At 42.1% G+C, this 17,071-nt stretch overlaps 1 protein-coding gene across 1 annotated transcript in view; it reads right to left on the reverse strand.

The window, feature by feature from the left end:
• tmem131 (transmembrane protein 131) overlaps positions 1 to 17,071 on the reverse strand; it is a 253,551-nt gene that overhangs the window by 109,715 nt on the left and 126,765 nt on the right. The window contains exon 4 of the mRNA XM_072477208.1: positions 12,370 to 12,438. Coding sequence (XP_072333309.1) covers positions 12,370 to 12,438 — 69 coding nt within the window. The remainder of the gene's footprint in view (positions 1 to 12,369; positions 12,439 to 17,071) is intronic.

Consider the following 17,071-nt stretch of genomic DNA (forward strand, 5'->3'; position numbering starts at 1 on the left):
ACCTCCCCTCGTAATCCAACCCCCTGAATTCTGGATTAACCTATGGAATCTCCTCTGCACACCCTCCAGCGCCAGTACATCCTTTCTCAGGTAAGGAGACCAAAACTGAACACAATACTCCAGGTGTGGCCTCACTAACACCTTATACAGTTATACTTCCCTCGTCTTAAATTCTATCCCTCTAGCAATGAAGGACAAAACTCCATTTCACTCTCAGCATTTTACACATGCTTCTCAAACTTCCTTGCTTAGGCCCCAATAATAGAGCCCAGAAACCCATGTGTTTTATTATATAATGATATAACCCCATGTCCTGCTGCACATACACCTAATGTGGAACTGTACACTAATTTGAATTGTCTCAGTTTTTCCTACCAAACTAAATCACTTCACACTTTGTTTCTCTTCTTGGTTTTACCAGATTCCATTGTGAAACGGTATAATTTAATCTCACCCGCCTTTCACCTCATCATAGACCTTCCCTTTCGTTCTTTTCCACCACCCAATCCCCTTCCACTTGCTCAAAACCGTTACATTTGCAACTTTTTCCAGTTCTGATGAAAAGGTCAAAAGTCCCAAACCTCAACATCTTTCTCCGAAAAGGTGCTGCCAGACCTGCCGCATAATCCCAGCAGTGTTTTCTTTGAAAAAATATCTGGCCTGATTACAGAAACTGCGGTTTAACATTTTGTCTTATAATTAAAACAGGCGAATGGCTATTGTTGCAAAATGTGCACTCTAGCTTCCCCCAAACCAAGAAACACATCATAATTTAAAATCTAAACAGAAAATGTTGAACAGTCTGGCAATATCTGAAGGGAGAGAAAACATTGCTGTTCCGACTCTTCATTTGACATTTAACAAAAAAGGTGGGGGAAATGTGTTGAATGTTATATTGTAGCTGGGAGAGTACAACAAAGATGCAGCATACTGAAGAATAAGAGGTATATGGTCAGATGTGGGGGTGGGGGGGAGAGAGAGAGAGAGAGAGAGAGAGAGAGAGAGAGAGAGAGAGAGAGAGAGAGAGAGAGAGAGAGAGAGAGAGAGAGAGAGAGAGAGAGAGAGAGAGAGAGAGAGAGCGAGCGCGGAGGGGTTTTAGATGGAGACAAAAGATGTATGGGATATAAAAAGGGGGGGGGACGGGGGGGACTTAAGATTGTTGAACTAGAGGGCTGAAATGTGCACAATCAGAAAACGAGATGCTGCTCCATCAGTCTACTTTGGGCTTCACTGGAGCATTGCAGCAGGCCACGGACATATGTGTGGGCATGAGAGCAAGGTGTTGAGCTGAAATGTCAAGCAACAGGAAGGTTGGAGTCATGCTTGTGGGCTGAGTGAAGGTGTTCCACAAAGCAGTCACTCTGTCTGCGTTTACTCTCCCCGATGTAGAGGAGACCTTATTGGGAGCAGCTTATTATAATTTAAACCTAGTCAGCTTGCACCACGTGACCACAGTATCATAAACCAAGTTAACTTGAAACAAAACTGAACTCAAACATGAAATCCATAACCAAATACCTTATGCCATTTTAACCTAGTCGATACCTGCAATCTCTGGATGGGATTCCGAATCCAACAAGAGCAATGTGTCGCATGCCGTTTAAGCCAGAAATCCCCAGGCACACTACACTGGTGCGGAAGCACAAAAATGAGGTCAGATGAAATTCCAATTTCAGCCTTAGTTGGCAAGTGCGAAAACACCCAAGGCACATGCGCGTACCTTCACCCTTCCACTGGACACATTTGAGAAGTCTAGCAAATATTTCCCAGCAACTGGTTCAAAAATCTACATCGACAAGAATCCATAGAACAATTCTGTTTTGTCACTTGTAGGAAACTGTACAGAAATTTTAAAGCGAAATGAGAAAAGGGAATACAATATTATCCAATGGTATTCAAAAAGAAAAAGCATTAATGTCCAGTAACATTTACCTGACCAAAGATACATTCAGATTAGATGGAGATGTAAAGGAAGGACAAAAACAGGACTAATAGCATCCGACTTCTGCAGCAATTCAAGGTCATCAGCTATTAACATTACCTCATTTAACAAGTTCAATGTCATCTTGGAACAAGCAAATGTTTTCGTTTAGTAATAGTTGTATTCCTGCTCTTCTTCATTTACAATTCTCATATCTTGTTGAAACGGTCAGTATATACTGCCCAGCCTACCCTACAGCTTGCAGGCGGTTAAACTCTTGGCCTAGTAGGGCAAGTGGTCTGTTGCAGACTGTTATTTGGCACAGACGTCAACTCTAGAACAGTGTGTGCCAATTATCAAGTTCAAACGAGTTATTTTTCCATTGTGTTCTCATTTCTCTCAGCAAAATAGACAAAATGACCACTTTAACAGAGGGTAATTTGATTACAGGTGCAGTACATAGGGCAATTGAAAGTCATACTCAATGACCTTGAATAATGGTTTCTTAAGCGCTTACATATTCTATTTAATCATTTCGCTGACACAAAGTGAGATTTTGTTTATTTTTCTAAATTGTCCCATACTGGAGGTTAGAACATGCCTACTGCACAAATTGGTATCACATAATATCAATTTTTGACCAGGGCTTATCCCAACAAGACCAAGTTCGAGATTAAACAGTCTAAATGCAACAGCGTGAAGGGTTAGGTTGCAACAGTATTAATTTGCAAATCAGTGCTTTATGCTTCTCAAATAATGGAGGGGATACTCAAGGTAGAAAGTAAACTCGGCAACTGCAGAGAATATTTTTGCACACAACCATTGATATATTGAAGTTCTGTGAAAGTAGAAGTCATTCAAAACAAAGAACAAAAGTGTTAATCCTGATCCTAATTTTGTTTACAAAAGTGACAGGAGAGCAGTTAAGTCCCACTCTATATTTGCATCCATCTGACAGTGCCATACTCTCGCCACCAAAATATGAGCCAAGATTATGTACTCAAGTCTTGCAATGAAGCTCGAGCCTATATGAACCAGCAGACTCAAGTGCGAACACAGAGCCATTTGAGTGGCATTCAATTGGAATGCCGATATTAGACAGGCACGGTAATTTTAGATTTCACTCAAATTCAGTTCTGGATCAAAACTGGCAAGTGTGCATATCAAAATTTAGCAAAAGGTCTTCCTGGCATACGCGCAAAGTAAAAGCTGAATTTTGCATCAAAAAGAGTTCACCTAGGGCAAAGCACTACTCACAAAAATCCCAGTTCAAGCTTTGTTACTTTCTCACTCACTTATAATTCACCTTCCAGGTTGAATTTTCCCCATTATCCTTGCCTATATTCCCCATTATCCATGCTTTAGTTGTATGGCTTTAATATACTTATATAATAAAAGAAAAGGCACTGGAGAGAAAGTTAATCAGTACTGTGTAGTGAATGGGCAAAATTGTATCAGATGGAATTTAATGCAAGCAAGTGCAAGGTTATCCATTTTGGACCAAAAAAGGATAGAGCAGAGTATTTTCTAAATGAAAAGAGGTTAGCTGCAGTGGATGTCCAAAGAGACTTGGGGGTTCAGTTGCACAGGTCCTTAAAATGCCAGAGACAAGTGCAAAAAATAATCAAAAAGGCTAATGGAATATTAGCTTTTATATCTAGAAGGCTAGAATATAAAGACACAGGGGTTATGCTGCAGCTGTATAAAACTCTGGTTGGACCACACTTGGGAGTACTGTAAGCAGTTCTGGACACCATACATGAAAGGATATTTTGGCCATGGACGGAGTGCAACGTAGGTTTACAAACATTATACCTGGATTTCAGGGGATGAGTTACGAGGGGAGATTACTCCAATTGGGTCAGTTTCCACTAGAATCTAAACGCTTAAGGAGTGATCTGATCAAAGTATTGATTGCTTGATATTTGTCACATGTATCGAAGTACAGTGAAAAATATTTTTCTGCGGCCAAGTGAACGTACACAGTACGTACATAGTAGACAAAAGAATAATCGACAGAGTACATTGACAAATGGTACATCAACAAATAGTGATTGGTTACAGTGCGGAACAAGGGCCAAACAAGCAATACACGAGTGGAAAATAGTTTTAGTTAGTCAGAATGGTGATAAGAGATAAAAGAATAGGGTCTGGTTGAGAGAGCTTAATAGGGTCAGGTTGAGAGAGCTCGCAGAGTCCCCATCCTCCGGCGCCATCTTGAATCAAGACAGTAACAGGGAAAGGCAGGGTAGATAAAGAACTGGTTGGAGGTTCTAAAACTAGGGGACATGGTCTAAAAATTTGGGATGGCCATTCAGGAGAGCGCCGTTAGGAAGAATTTTTCATTCAAAGGGTGGTAGAGGTTTGGAACTCTCTCCCACAGTAGTTGAAGCTAGATCAGTTGTTAATTTAAAATCTGAGAGAGAGATTTTTGTTAAGCAAAGATAGGAACGGGTATGGGCCAAAGGCAGGTCTATGGAGTTAGGTCACAGGTCAGCCATGATCGCATTGAATGGTGGGACAGGCTCAAGGGGATGAATGGCCTACACCGGTCCCTATGTGGTGTCCATTTATGCTCTAGCAGTTTGATTTTTGGGTTCATTTTGCTGCCCTTGAGCACAACCACGTACAACACTTTAAAACAACAGATGAACCAAGAAAGAAAAAAGTGAAGATATGCTGCAGCATGACTATAGAGCTATTCTTATTGGCACCCCAGTTGGTGAGTTAAACTGGACATCAGGCTAGCCCCAGTCCAAAGTACTGGAGGCATAACTCCCACATATGCTGGGATCCAGGGACATGACTTATTTTATAATAAAGCTGCAAGTACCTGCGATCTAAAGCAAGTCAGAGATTTCTCTGGATTGGATTGGATTTTGTTTATTGGCACGTGTATTTTTCTGCGAGCAGCTCAACAGATCATTACATGAAAAGAAAATACATAATAGGGCAACACAAGGTACACAATGTAACTACATAAACACCGACATCGGGTGAAGCATACAGGAGTGTAGTGTTAATCAGGTCAGTCCATAAGAGGGTCGTTGAGGAGTTTGGTAAAAGCGGGGATGAAGCTGCTTTTGAGTCTATTCGTGCGTGTTCTCAGATTTTTGTATCTCCTGCCCGATGGAAGAAGTTGGAAGAGTGAGTAAGCCGGGTGGGAGGGATCTTTGATTATGCTACCCGCTTTCCCCAAACAACGGGAGGTGTAGATGGAATCAATGGATGGGAGGCAGGTTTGTGTGATGGACTGGGCTGTGATCACAACGTTTCTTGCGGTCTTGGGCTGACCAGTTGCCATACCAAGCTGTGATTCAGCCAGATAGGATGCTTTCTACGGCCCAAGCTTCCTTCCAATCTAAAGCAAATGACACATGTATGTCTACTCAAATGCCCTAACACAATGTGACCTTTAGCTTAGAGTAGCAAACACATTACAAACCATCAGGTACTACATAAACAATACTATTGCAGATGATGTTATTAATTGAAAAACAAGCAATAAAGACAGCACTGAAGTCTTCCAGCACCATCTTAGCTGGCCAGGAGCTGGCCATCTGATGCATCATGTCTGCAACAGCATCCTTTGTCACATAAGGGAACTGCTGTGTTGAGAGAAAGAGAGGGAGAGGGCGAGGGGAGAGAGAGAGAGAGAGGCCCAGTCAGCATGAGTGCAGAGAGTATTTCCACGGTTGCAGACATGCAGGAAGGGAGTGTGCGTAAGGACCCAGTTGCATTGGAAAGTGAAGGAGGGAGTAGACAGGAGAAGAGTAGAAACCACGGTTAAAAGATGAATCCAGTTTTTACAGAGCTTGAATTATGAGATTGATTGAGCAAAAGTCTGCTCCTTCAGAAAATTCATTAAAATCAAGATCAGTTTCTTTAGCAATATGAAGCATCACCATCAACCTGGCTGTCAGAAACTCCAAAAATTGAAGGCAAGGCAAGAGGATAAAAATCGGCAAAAAGACAAGAGACCGGGTTCAATTACGGCCCTCAGTGACTGTGTGGAGTTTGCACGCTCTCCCTGTGCCTGCATGGGTTTCTCCAGGTGCTCTGGTTTCCTCCCACAGTCCAAAGATGTGCAGGTTATGTGGACTGACTATGCTAAACTGCCCCTTGGTGTCCAAAGATCTGCAGGTTAGGAGGTGTTACGGGGAAAGGCTGCGGCTTCAGAGGGTAGGGTGCAGACTCGACGGGCCGAATGGCAACCTTCTACACTAGAAATTCTATGGCGACGGAGTTTTTTGTTTCTCATGTTATTATGTTCATTGCCACATCCCTTTTTAGAGATTAATTCCCAACAAAACTACAAAAAGGAGCAAACATTTTCAATAAACAATTTGCAGTCAGAACATATAGCAATAATGCAAATAATATTCCTTGAAAAATCCCGCTCAACATAAAATAGAAATCATGAGAACACTTGTAGTAAAATTTAAATTTGGGTATTATGGCCCTTTTGACCAACTGTGAACTTGTTATTTAAAAAAAAAAAAAATCAGAATACAGTTTTCACTTGCTTTAGTTAGGACAGCACGGTAGCACAGTGGATAGCTACTCTTCTCCTGTCTTCACTTTCCAATGCAACTGGGTCCTTACGCACATTCCCTCCCTGCATGTCTGCAACCGTGGAAATACAGTGCTTCACAGCTCCAAGGTCCCAAGTTCGATTCCCGGCTTGGGTCATTGTCTGTGCGGAGTGTGCACATTCTCCCTGTGTCTGCGTGGAATTCCTCCGGGTGCTCCGGTTTCCTCCCACAAGTCCTGAAAGACGTGCTTGTTAGGTGAATTGGACATTCTGAATTCTCCCTCCGTGTACCCGAACAGGCAGCGGAATATGGCGACCAGGGGCTTTTCACAGTAACGTCATTGCAGTGTTAATGTAAGCCTACTTGTGACAATAAAGATTAATTATTATTAATTGAATTCTGTTGTCATTTTCTACATGCTCTCAAGATACCTGATGTTATAGTCCAGGTTTTGCATTAACGTGAGGAACCTGACAAACCTGTTAAGAGTTCTTTGAAGAGATAACAAATAGGTTAGACCAAGGAGAGCCAATGGATGTTATCTATCTTGACTTCCAAAAGGCCTTTGATAAGGTGCCTCACGGGAGACTGCTGAGTAATATAAGGGCCCATGGTATTCGAGGCAAGGTACTAACGTGGATTGACGATTGGCTGTCAGGCAGAAGGCAGAGAGTTGGGATAAAAGGTTCTTTTTCGGAATGGCAACCGGTGACGAGTGGTGTCCCGCAGGGTTCAGTGTTGGGGCCACAGCTGTTCTCTTTATATATTAACGATCTAGATGACGGGACTGGGGGCATTCTGGCTAAGTTTGCCGATGATACAAAGATAGGTGGAGGGGCAGGTAGTATGGAGGAGGTGGGGAGGCTGCAGAAAGATTTAGACAGTTTAGGAGAGTGGTCCAAGAAATGGCTGATGAAATTCAACGTGGGCAAGTGCGAGGTCTTGCACTTTGGAAAAAAGAATAGAGGCATGGACTATTTTCTAAACGGTGACAAAATTCATAATGCTGAAGTGCAAAGGGACTTGGGAGTCCTAGTCCAGGAGTCTCTAAAGGTAAACTTGCAGGTTGAGTCCGTAATTAAGAAAGCAAATGCAATGTTGTCATTCATCTCAAGAGGCTTGGAATATAAAAGCAGGGATGTACTTCTGAAGCTTTATAAAGCATTAGTTAGGCCCCATTTAGAATACTGTGAGCAATTTTGGGCCCCACACCTCAGGAAGGACATACTGGCACTGGAGCGGGTCCAGCGGAGATTCACACGGATGATCCCAGGAATGGTAGGCCTAACATACGATGAACGTCTGAGGATCCTGGGATTATATTCATTGGAGTTTAGGAGGTTGAGGGGAGATCTAATAGAAACTTACAAGATAATGAATGGCTTAGATAGGGTGGATGTAGGGAAGTTGTTTCCATTAGCAGGGGAGACTAGGACCCGGGGGCACAGCCTTAGAATAAAAGGGAGTCACTTTAGAACAGAGATGAGGAGAAATTTCTTCAGCCAGAGTGGTGGGTCTGTGGAATTCATTGCCACAGAGGGCGGTGGAGGCCGGGACGTTGAGTGTCTTTAAGACAGAAGTTGATAAATTCTTGATTTCTCGAGGAATTAAGGGCTATGGAGAGAGAGCGGGTAAATGGAGTTGAAATCAGCCATGATTGAATGGTGGAGTGGACTCGATGGGCCGAATGGCCTTACTTCCGCTCCTATGTCTTATGGTCTTATGATGCAATGAAACCTCCTCAATTCTGCTGTGAGATGTATTTTTCATTAAGTGAGCAACAAACTTGTTTCTTACTTTCGTGCCTTCCTGATGTTTAAAAAACCATATACATTAAAAACCACAGGAAGAGGCCTTTCAATGCAGCTACCTAATTTAGTATCCTTCCCCGAGATCGTTCACATTTTTCTTTCAAATACTTATCCACCACTCTAAAATGTTGAATGCCCACATGCAACTAAAAATCAATACTGGCATGTGCCTCGAGAAATATGCTGACAGGTGCACATTGGGTGACTACTAAGTGCTTCCACAGTAGCATTTCTGCATGCAAAGTTACAAGAGTAAATGATACAGCACGTAACAAATATAGGTTCTTGTATGCTGCTTCCAATTAATGCAGGATACTCAAAAAGATATCTGGTCAACTAAAATATTAACTTGGAAATTAATTGGGCCATCAGCTGACAGCACAAGTGTGAATGAAAGTTGAGGAACATTCAGCGTCAAGTGCAAGTACTGGATTACATTAGAATGTCACAAATTGTCTTTAGTGTGCAAGTACAGTGCAACTGACCAAACTGCATTCAGAACTGGTTTAAATGTTATCTAACCTTTCAAAATTGCAGCGAAACCATAAACCACTCACCATTTCAACTCACTCCATGCAAAAGAAATAAGGAAAAATATAACAGCCCCATACCTATATTACATATTTTTTTTTTAGTTGTATAGGCCCCAGATGAACAGTAATAGTATAATAATGTTACAAAGTTCGAAAACCGAGAACCATAACACGTAGGAGCATTAAGAACCACGTTTTTTTCTCAGGTTTTTTGAACTCTTGGGAATATGCCCACTCTAAGTGAACTATAATAGAATTTGTGTAAGCTTATTTCTGCTTTCTCATTCTTTAAATGTGTAACTTCCGATAAAAAAGGAAATTAGTGTGTTTCAACACTTTCAAAGCAGAACTCAGTTTTGAGAACCTTTGCTAAAATTACCTTTATTTCTACATACAAATTTCACAATGCAAATTTGTATATATGCAACATATGGACAGCAAATTGATCAAGTTCTCAGATATGCCCATAGCAAAGATTTTTCGAAATAATTTACTTTGCAGAGGAGGAATGCAAGGGAAAAGAATGTCAAATGCAGGATTAATACAATACTAAGGGATACAGGACAGCTCAGGTGCAGTGAAATGTCTCCAGCCCACCTCGGTATCTAAACACTGCAATTACAACTTTAAATTTAAAACACATCAAGTATCTTTGGTTAACAGCAAGTACTAAAGCAGGGATTTTAAAAAAAAAGTATTCGCTCTCAGAATCTGATTGCCGTCAAGGCCTCATTTATTATTCATTCTTTGTTACCCCAAGACGATGGACCTTTCTGAAAGTGGCTCATCGCAATTTGATGTTTGGAACATTTCCTGCAGTAATGGCACTGATCACTGTGCATGCCATCATCATGAAGATTAACTCTCCAAATAATATAAAGCAGCAGGCTATAACTGGTTTTCAAGTTTTACTAATTACTTTATCATCTGTCAATGTAAGCATTTCTGTGTTTAGATATTTAAACAAGTGCTTTTCATTTGGCTGAAAAATATGGGGGGGGGCAGCAAGAGTAAAACTGATTATTTACTGTATTAGCGGATGAATTCCAAATACATGAATATTTTTATTGAGGGCTTTCCATTTTACATTTAACCTTAAGATCCAACAAATCCCCCAAATCTGATACAGTAATCATTATTCCACGTATGCATACTGAGAAGACGAGCAAATACTCAGACAAATGGTTCAGAATGTACAAAATGAAACCTGTGTTGCCTAATAATGCAAGGAATTATATTCTAGGTGCCATTTATGTAACCAGAGGACAGTACATTCAGGGATTTATTTATTTATGCCACTTTGGTATGCGAGGGAAACATGTTTACTTACCTGCAGTGAGCTTGAAGAAATCTACAAGCAGCTCTTAAAATTCACCAACTGAGGTCTCAAAATTACTTCCAAAATATTTTGTCATTTACAAGGGGGACAAAGGTGTGATCTGTCATCAAAAGGTGTCTACCAGGGTACACAACATTCAATTTAACCTCTTTCTTCATACAGCATGCAATAAAATGTAAGCCAACAGAAAATAAACACAGTTACAATGATTCACTTGAGGAATCATGCATATGATGAAATCATATCAGGACTGTAGATGTCAAATGTACCCATACAGAGTGGACTGTTCTCACTGCATCCTTAAGTGTCCTATAGATCAGATACCATTTGTTTCCAAGACTGAAAAAAGGTTTCCAGAGAGTAAGTGTGCTGCTCTGAATTCTATCTACTTCTGACTGAGTGTAAAAGGAGGCACACAAAACACGAGATCCTAAATTTGACCCAGCTCAGTGCCGAGTTAGCGGATCTCAGCTGGAGCAATGCTGGACCTTAGGCAGGTTCTTGTTCCCCGAGTAACCAAAATGTTGCCCAATACGCAAATTAATCTGGGATACAGCGAATGTCGAATTTACCACAAGTATAATTGGAAATGGTACGGGATAGTTAGGCTCCGAATTTGTGTTTGACAGACCACGTATCTCAAGTTGAAAGTTTTAATCAACTTTCTATAGTTAACAGAAACAAACATCAGATTGCCAATATACCACAAAAAAACTGAGCACTACTAAAACACATACTTGTTTTTGTATTGGGTCTTTCATGACATTGGCAAATCCCAAAGTGTTTTATAATCAATTAAGTATTTTGTATATAAAAGTGTTTGCTTCCTTTCTTACAGTGCAACAGTTAATACAACAAAAGATCTCACAAAAGGCTTTTACATAAGTGCTGGATTTTTTTTAAACAATGTTGGTTGGGAGATGGGTATTGGCCAGGCAGGACACCAGGAAGAACGCCCCCAGTCTTCTTCAAGATAATGCCATGAATTCTTTTATAGCCACTATGCAAATATTAGCTCCCACATTTCCAACAATTTAGCAGTGCAAAAATACTTCATTGATCAGTGTTCAGTGAAATAAACGCAGATCCCTTCTTTCCATTCATGTGAAAGCGTGGGCAGCACGGTAGCATAGTGGTTAGCACTATGGCTTCACAGCATCATGGTCCCAGGTTCGGTTCCTCGGCTGGGTCACTGTATGTGCGGAGTCTGCACATTCTCCCCGTATCTGCGTGGATTTCCTCCGGGTGCTCCGGTTTCCTCACACAAGTCCCAAAAGACCTGCTATTAGGTAAATTGGACATTCTGAATTCTCCTTCTATGTACCCGAACAGACGCCGGAATGTGGCGGCTAGGGGCTTTTCACAGAAATTTCATTGCAGTGTTGATGTAAGCCTACTTGCGACAATAAAATTATTCTTAAAAATAGATGGCACTTCTATCAGAACATTAGTCCCTCAATAGTGCACTGGAAGTGTCAACTTCCTGGAGGCCAATTTCAACCCTTTTAAAACCAAAAATTGGGTTCTAGTAATAACGTTCCCACAACACGAGTTTCTGATAAACTCTGAATTATATAGCGACTTTATTATTGTACCTTAGTTTCTTGGCAGACTTAGAATTATTGCTGTGTACTTAAGAGGGGACAATGTTTTGGGTCAAAGTGTTAACATATGCTGCTATTCACATCACTTGATAGAACGTGGTTCAATTTAAGAAAGTGTAATTTTTGAACTGAATAGCCTGCCTGAATGTGTTATCACTTTTACAAGCTCCAGCCTTCTCAAATAACATATTTCATCACATGTATGCAACAAACCAGTTGAACTGTTTAACAAGCCCAAAATATTTGGATGCATTTTTCTCACTAGTAGAGTTCTATGAAATAGAAGCTGCTGATAATGTTATATAATCAACTTCAAACTCTGGCCCCAAAGTTATTGTAAGAAAAGTTAAACTTTAACCAATCTAATCTCTTCCATACACTGCATAATTAAGAGTTACAGGCAACCTGTATACATAAACTGACACACCTTTGTTCTCAAGCCCTCCATCAAAACAAACTGAAATCTGCACAACAGACATTTTTTTTAAAAAAACAAACACGACATAATTCTGACTATTCACATCATTGGTTCATAATACAATTAGCTTTTCAACAAAGTCAATATTAGCAGACACCCTATTCAGTTCACGTTAAAGAAACAAATCAGAAAACAATGCATGACTTACTGCTCGTGGAAATCCAACATTGGTGGTTCAAACCGGATAGGTCTGCAGTTACCCCGTTGGAAGGAGGCACTGAAAGAGAGATAAAGTTTCAGTAACAGCAGCAACACGGTAACATACATGTCTCTTCTTGTGAAAATACAGCATGCTCCTTTCCTTGGCTTTCTTATATGAGAAAAGCACCCAGGCCAAACACCAGTTATTGTTGCAGACCTAGAAGAACATGTTCAACCGGTCTGGGCTCGTCACATTTGCTTGTACTCCCCAGCCAACCAATTAAAATAATGGTGCTACTGAACACTCCCCTTTTCAATTGTTTGTTTTTATTCTTTCTCAAATCATTTTTATGCTATTTACATTATGAAAACAACTTCCTAGAAACATTCAAAACCAAGTCAAAAAATGTTTGCCAACAGAAATTTAAAAATTACTAGGATTACAGATTTTTCCTACAAATAAAACACGTGTATTTTTTTGTATCACATCCCTGCATTTAGACAGGAGACAAGAGTCAAAAATGCTCTCAAGTCATGATAAGAGAGATCGAAGTGGCTGAAATCTTGATCAAATAACATGGAGAGGATTTTTTTAAAAATAAAGAGACGCAAGTAAAAAGACAGGTAGAAGAATTGGCCTGCGCTACTAAAGGAGGACGGGTGGGAGGGAGTGGAGGAGAAACAATAAGCTACAGCTAGCTGACTGAAAGGTGCACGGGAAGATTGTAGAGATGGCGTGGGGTGAGGCTAAGAATCCTAAATTCAGTGTGCCCAACGTCAGGGAGCTACCACTGGTCAGTGACAATGGAGACAGCAACATGCACGACAGGACTGGTAAACAGGTTTATGAAGAGCAGAGGATCGTAGGCTGCCAGCGAGGAGAATGTGCAACTCCCATGCTGGAGTTAAGAGACTTCATAGATAGGGGGGGGCTGGCGCTGCCCAACCTCTGTGGGTACTACTGGGCCGCCAATGCGACGATGGTGCGCAAGTAGGTGATGGAGGGGGAGGGGGCTGCATGGAAGAGGCTGGAGACGGCGTCCTATGTGGGCACGCGTCTGGGGGCGCAGGCAACGGCGCCGCTGCCGCTCCCTCCAAGGAGGTATACCACGAGCCCGGTGGTGGTGGCGGCCCTCAAAATTTGGGGGCAGTGGAGGCGGCATAGGGGGGGGAAGTTGGGGGCCTCGGCGTGGACCCCATTACGGGGGAACCACCGGTTCGCCCCAGGAAGAACAGGTGTACGGTTTTCGGGGTAGCACAGGGCAGGGATACGAAGGTTGGGGGACCGGTTTGTGGACGGGAAGTTCGCGAGCTTGGGTGAGCTGGAGGAGAAGTACGGGCTCCCCCGGGGAACACCTTCAGGTACTTACAGGTAAGGGCGTTTGCCAGACTGCAGGTGGTGGAATTCCCGCGGCTACTGCCACACACAGTACAGGACAGGGTGCTCTCGGGGGGGGGGGGGGGGGGAAAGAGATCTCAGAAAGGTACCAGGTGATGCAGGAGGAGGAGGAGGCCTCGGTGGTGAAGTTGAAAGGTAAGTGGGAGGAATTGGGAGAGGCGATCGAAGAGGGGACGTGGGCAGATGCCCTGGTGAGGGTGAGCTCTTCCTCATCGTGCGCGAGGCTCGGCCTCATACAGTTTAAGGTGCTGCACAGGGCACACATGACCGGGATAAGGATTAGCCGTTTCTTTGGGGGTGAGGACAGGTGTGTTAGATGCTCAGGGAGCCCAGCAAATCACACCCATATGTTCTGGGCATGCCCAGCGCTGGAGGAATTTTGGAAGGGCGTAGCGAGGACGGTGTCGAGGGTGGTAGGATCCAGGGTCAGACCGGACTGGGGGCTCGCAATATTTGGGGTGGCAGAGGAGCCGGGAGTGCAGGAGGCGAAAGAGGCCGGAATTCTGGCCTTTGCGTCCCTGGTAGCCCGGCGAAGGATTCTCCTTCAGTGGAAAGATGCGAGGCCCCCAAGCGTGGAATCCTGGATCAGCGATATGGCAGGGTTCATTAAATTGGAGAGGGTGAAATTTGCCTTGAGAGGGTCGGTACAAGGGTTCTTTAGGCGGTGGCAACCGTTCTTATACTTTCTGGCAGAACGATAGACATTGGTCAATGGCAGCAGCAGCTCCGGGGGGGCGGGGGTTTACTTTATTTTTGTTTATGTTATTTACACTGGAGGGTCTGAGGGGGTGCATACAACCGTTGTGTTAAGTCGGGGTGTTAATGTTAATTTATTATTTATGTACAGGGGGAAGGGGTTTGGGGGGTTGCCTTTTTAGATTGTGTTTTGTACTTAACCCTGTTGGGTTTTTTTTTTCTTTCTCATTTTGTTATTGATATTTTATGAAAACCTTTAATAAAAATTATTATTATTATTATTTTTTTTTAAAAAGAGACTTCATACATCAAAAAATTATATTCTGAAAACATGAACTTGGAAACTGCAATAGGGAATAAATGCTGGGATTTCAACATCACTCAGCTAATTTTAATTTGTGCAAGAGGTCAAAGTGGATAGGTCATCAGGTAAATGACACTTCCCATCGCCCCACCATCATCCCCTGCAAATTGAGTGCTCCAATAATCCATTCCTGGATTGTTTTCTCCCATCCGTCAATTTAAAAAAACAACTACTTGCTATAAGATTTAAAAGTGCAAGATTTACAGAGCAGCACGGTGGCGCAGTGTATTAGCTCTGCTGCCTCACAGCGCCGAGGTCCCAGGTTCAATCCCAGCTCTGGGTCACTGTCCGTGTGGAATTTGCACATTCTCCCAGTGTTTGTGTGGGTTTCGCCTCCACAACCCAAAGATGTGCAGGCTAGGTAGATTGGCCAAGCTAAATTGCCCGTTAATTGGAAAAAATGATTTGGGTACTCAAAATTTGTGCAAAATTTAGAGGAACTTTTGTACTATGAGCTAATGGGTCATCTGGCCTGAAGCTACAGGGGCCAGAACTGATTCTATGAAGCAACAAGCAGCCAACTTGGACAGAGAGTGCCCTTCCCCAGAATCAGGTGCCAGCATATAGTCACCAAAATGCAATATTGCAGAGCATGAAGTCCTAACTCCCATTGTCCACAATGTAAGGAATTCATAGAATGATTACAGCATAGAAATGAGAGTTGTATCCATGCCAGGTCTCTGCAAGCAACTCAGCCAGTCCACTCCTTTGCCCTTTCTCCTGTAGTCCTGCAATCTTTCTTCTGATATTTATCCAATTCCCTTCAAAAACCGTGACTGAATCTGCCACCATCACACTCTTAGCTGGTGCATTCCAGGTCATATTCACGTAGTCTTTTCCTTACGTTGCTATTGGTTCTTTTGTCAATCACCTAAGATGTTGTATCCCTGGTTCTCAATCCTTTCACCAATTTCTCACTATCTACTCCCCCCGTGATTGTGAGCACCACTTATGAAATCAGCTCTTAACCTTCTCCAAGGAGAGCAGCCCCAACTTCTCCAATGCATCCATGTAGCTGAAGTCCCTTATCCCTGCAGCCATTTGATCACAATGTCAGTAAATAGTCAGACTAACAGCTGCACTGTTTTGGATAGCCACAAGGAGGACAGCTGTGCCAGGGAGAGTAGCCTTGTCCATGGCCAACCTTAGTACAATGGCAAAAAAGTGGCAATAACAGAAGTTGCAAAGATGACAAAGGTAGCAGAGAACTCCACAAATCAACCTTGAAGATAGCATGCTTTGCAGCCATCAAGAAACTTAGATGGCGACTTCATGTTGCAACTAAGCAAATTTCTGATAAAGGTACTTTAAAAAAAATCTATTATTTTGCACACACCCCCCCCTCAATATTTTGAGGCTGTTCAAGTTCTCAGTTATTGCTTTCATGCTCTCTATACTTTGAATTGAATATATAATTTTAATATGAATAGCTCCCCACCCAATAATTCCTTTCCAAGCTACCCTGGCCAGATTCAATTCAATAGAAATTACTGGTTGGAGATAGCATTATCTTAAAATTGGTTATAGCTGTTGTGCAATGTTTAGATTCTCTTCCACTTTCAACAGGGGCAAAGTCAAACCTTTCCAACTTCGACACCAGCCATTCTGATGGCCACTGCCGGTTATGAATATCGCATATTATGGATCCTTACCTATTGGGTACATGCCAAGTCTTTGCAAATCATCTCAAATCAGCATTAAAAACCTGTTTCACACAGTCGGTAGGGCTGGATTAATGCCAACCTCCAGATGTAAATGGATAGTTTCTTAAAATTCACCAAGTCAAGTCCCTCAAGTGCTTTCATGAACTTCTTCAGTTTAGATGTGACCATCCCTTTCAATGCAGCAAACATCCATTAATAGTTCAAATTCATTCATAGTAACGAACTATTTTAAAGCTTGATTTTCTTTTTTTTTTAAACTTCCTGGTGACTAAACATCATTCATGAGAATGCGGAAAAGCCTCATTTGTTCAAGTGAGATTACTGCCCAGTTCAGTGATGATCAAGACTGTCGCCAATGTACAAAATCCCACTAATGCAAGATCAGTTGAGTTTACAAAAGGTTATGAGTTTGATATCCCCATTCTGTTCACCATACTACAATGGAGAACAGAAATGCTGAACTAACCCAACCAGAAATAAGGCATCCGAGCTATGGTGAAAGACATAATTACTTTACAAAATCACATGAAGCATGGGCTGAAAACGGACAAAAGATCTCAACCACTTCACTAGATGGTGAGTGAAT

This window comes from Scyliorhinus torazame, chromosome 15 (assembly GCF_047496885.1).
Source record: "Scyliorhinus torazame isolate Kashiwa2021f chromosome 15, sScyTor2.1, whole genome shotgun sequence".
In the NCBI taxonomy this organism is placed as follows: domain Eukaryota; kingdom Metazoa; phylum Chordata; class Chondrichthyes; order Carcharhiniformes; family Scyliorhinidae; genus Scyliorhinus; species Scyliorhinus torazame.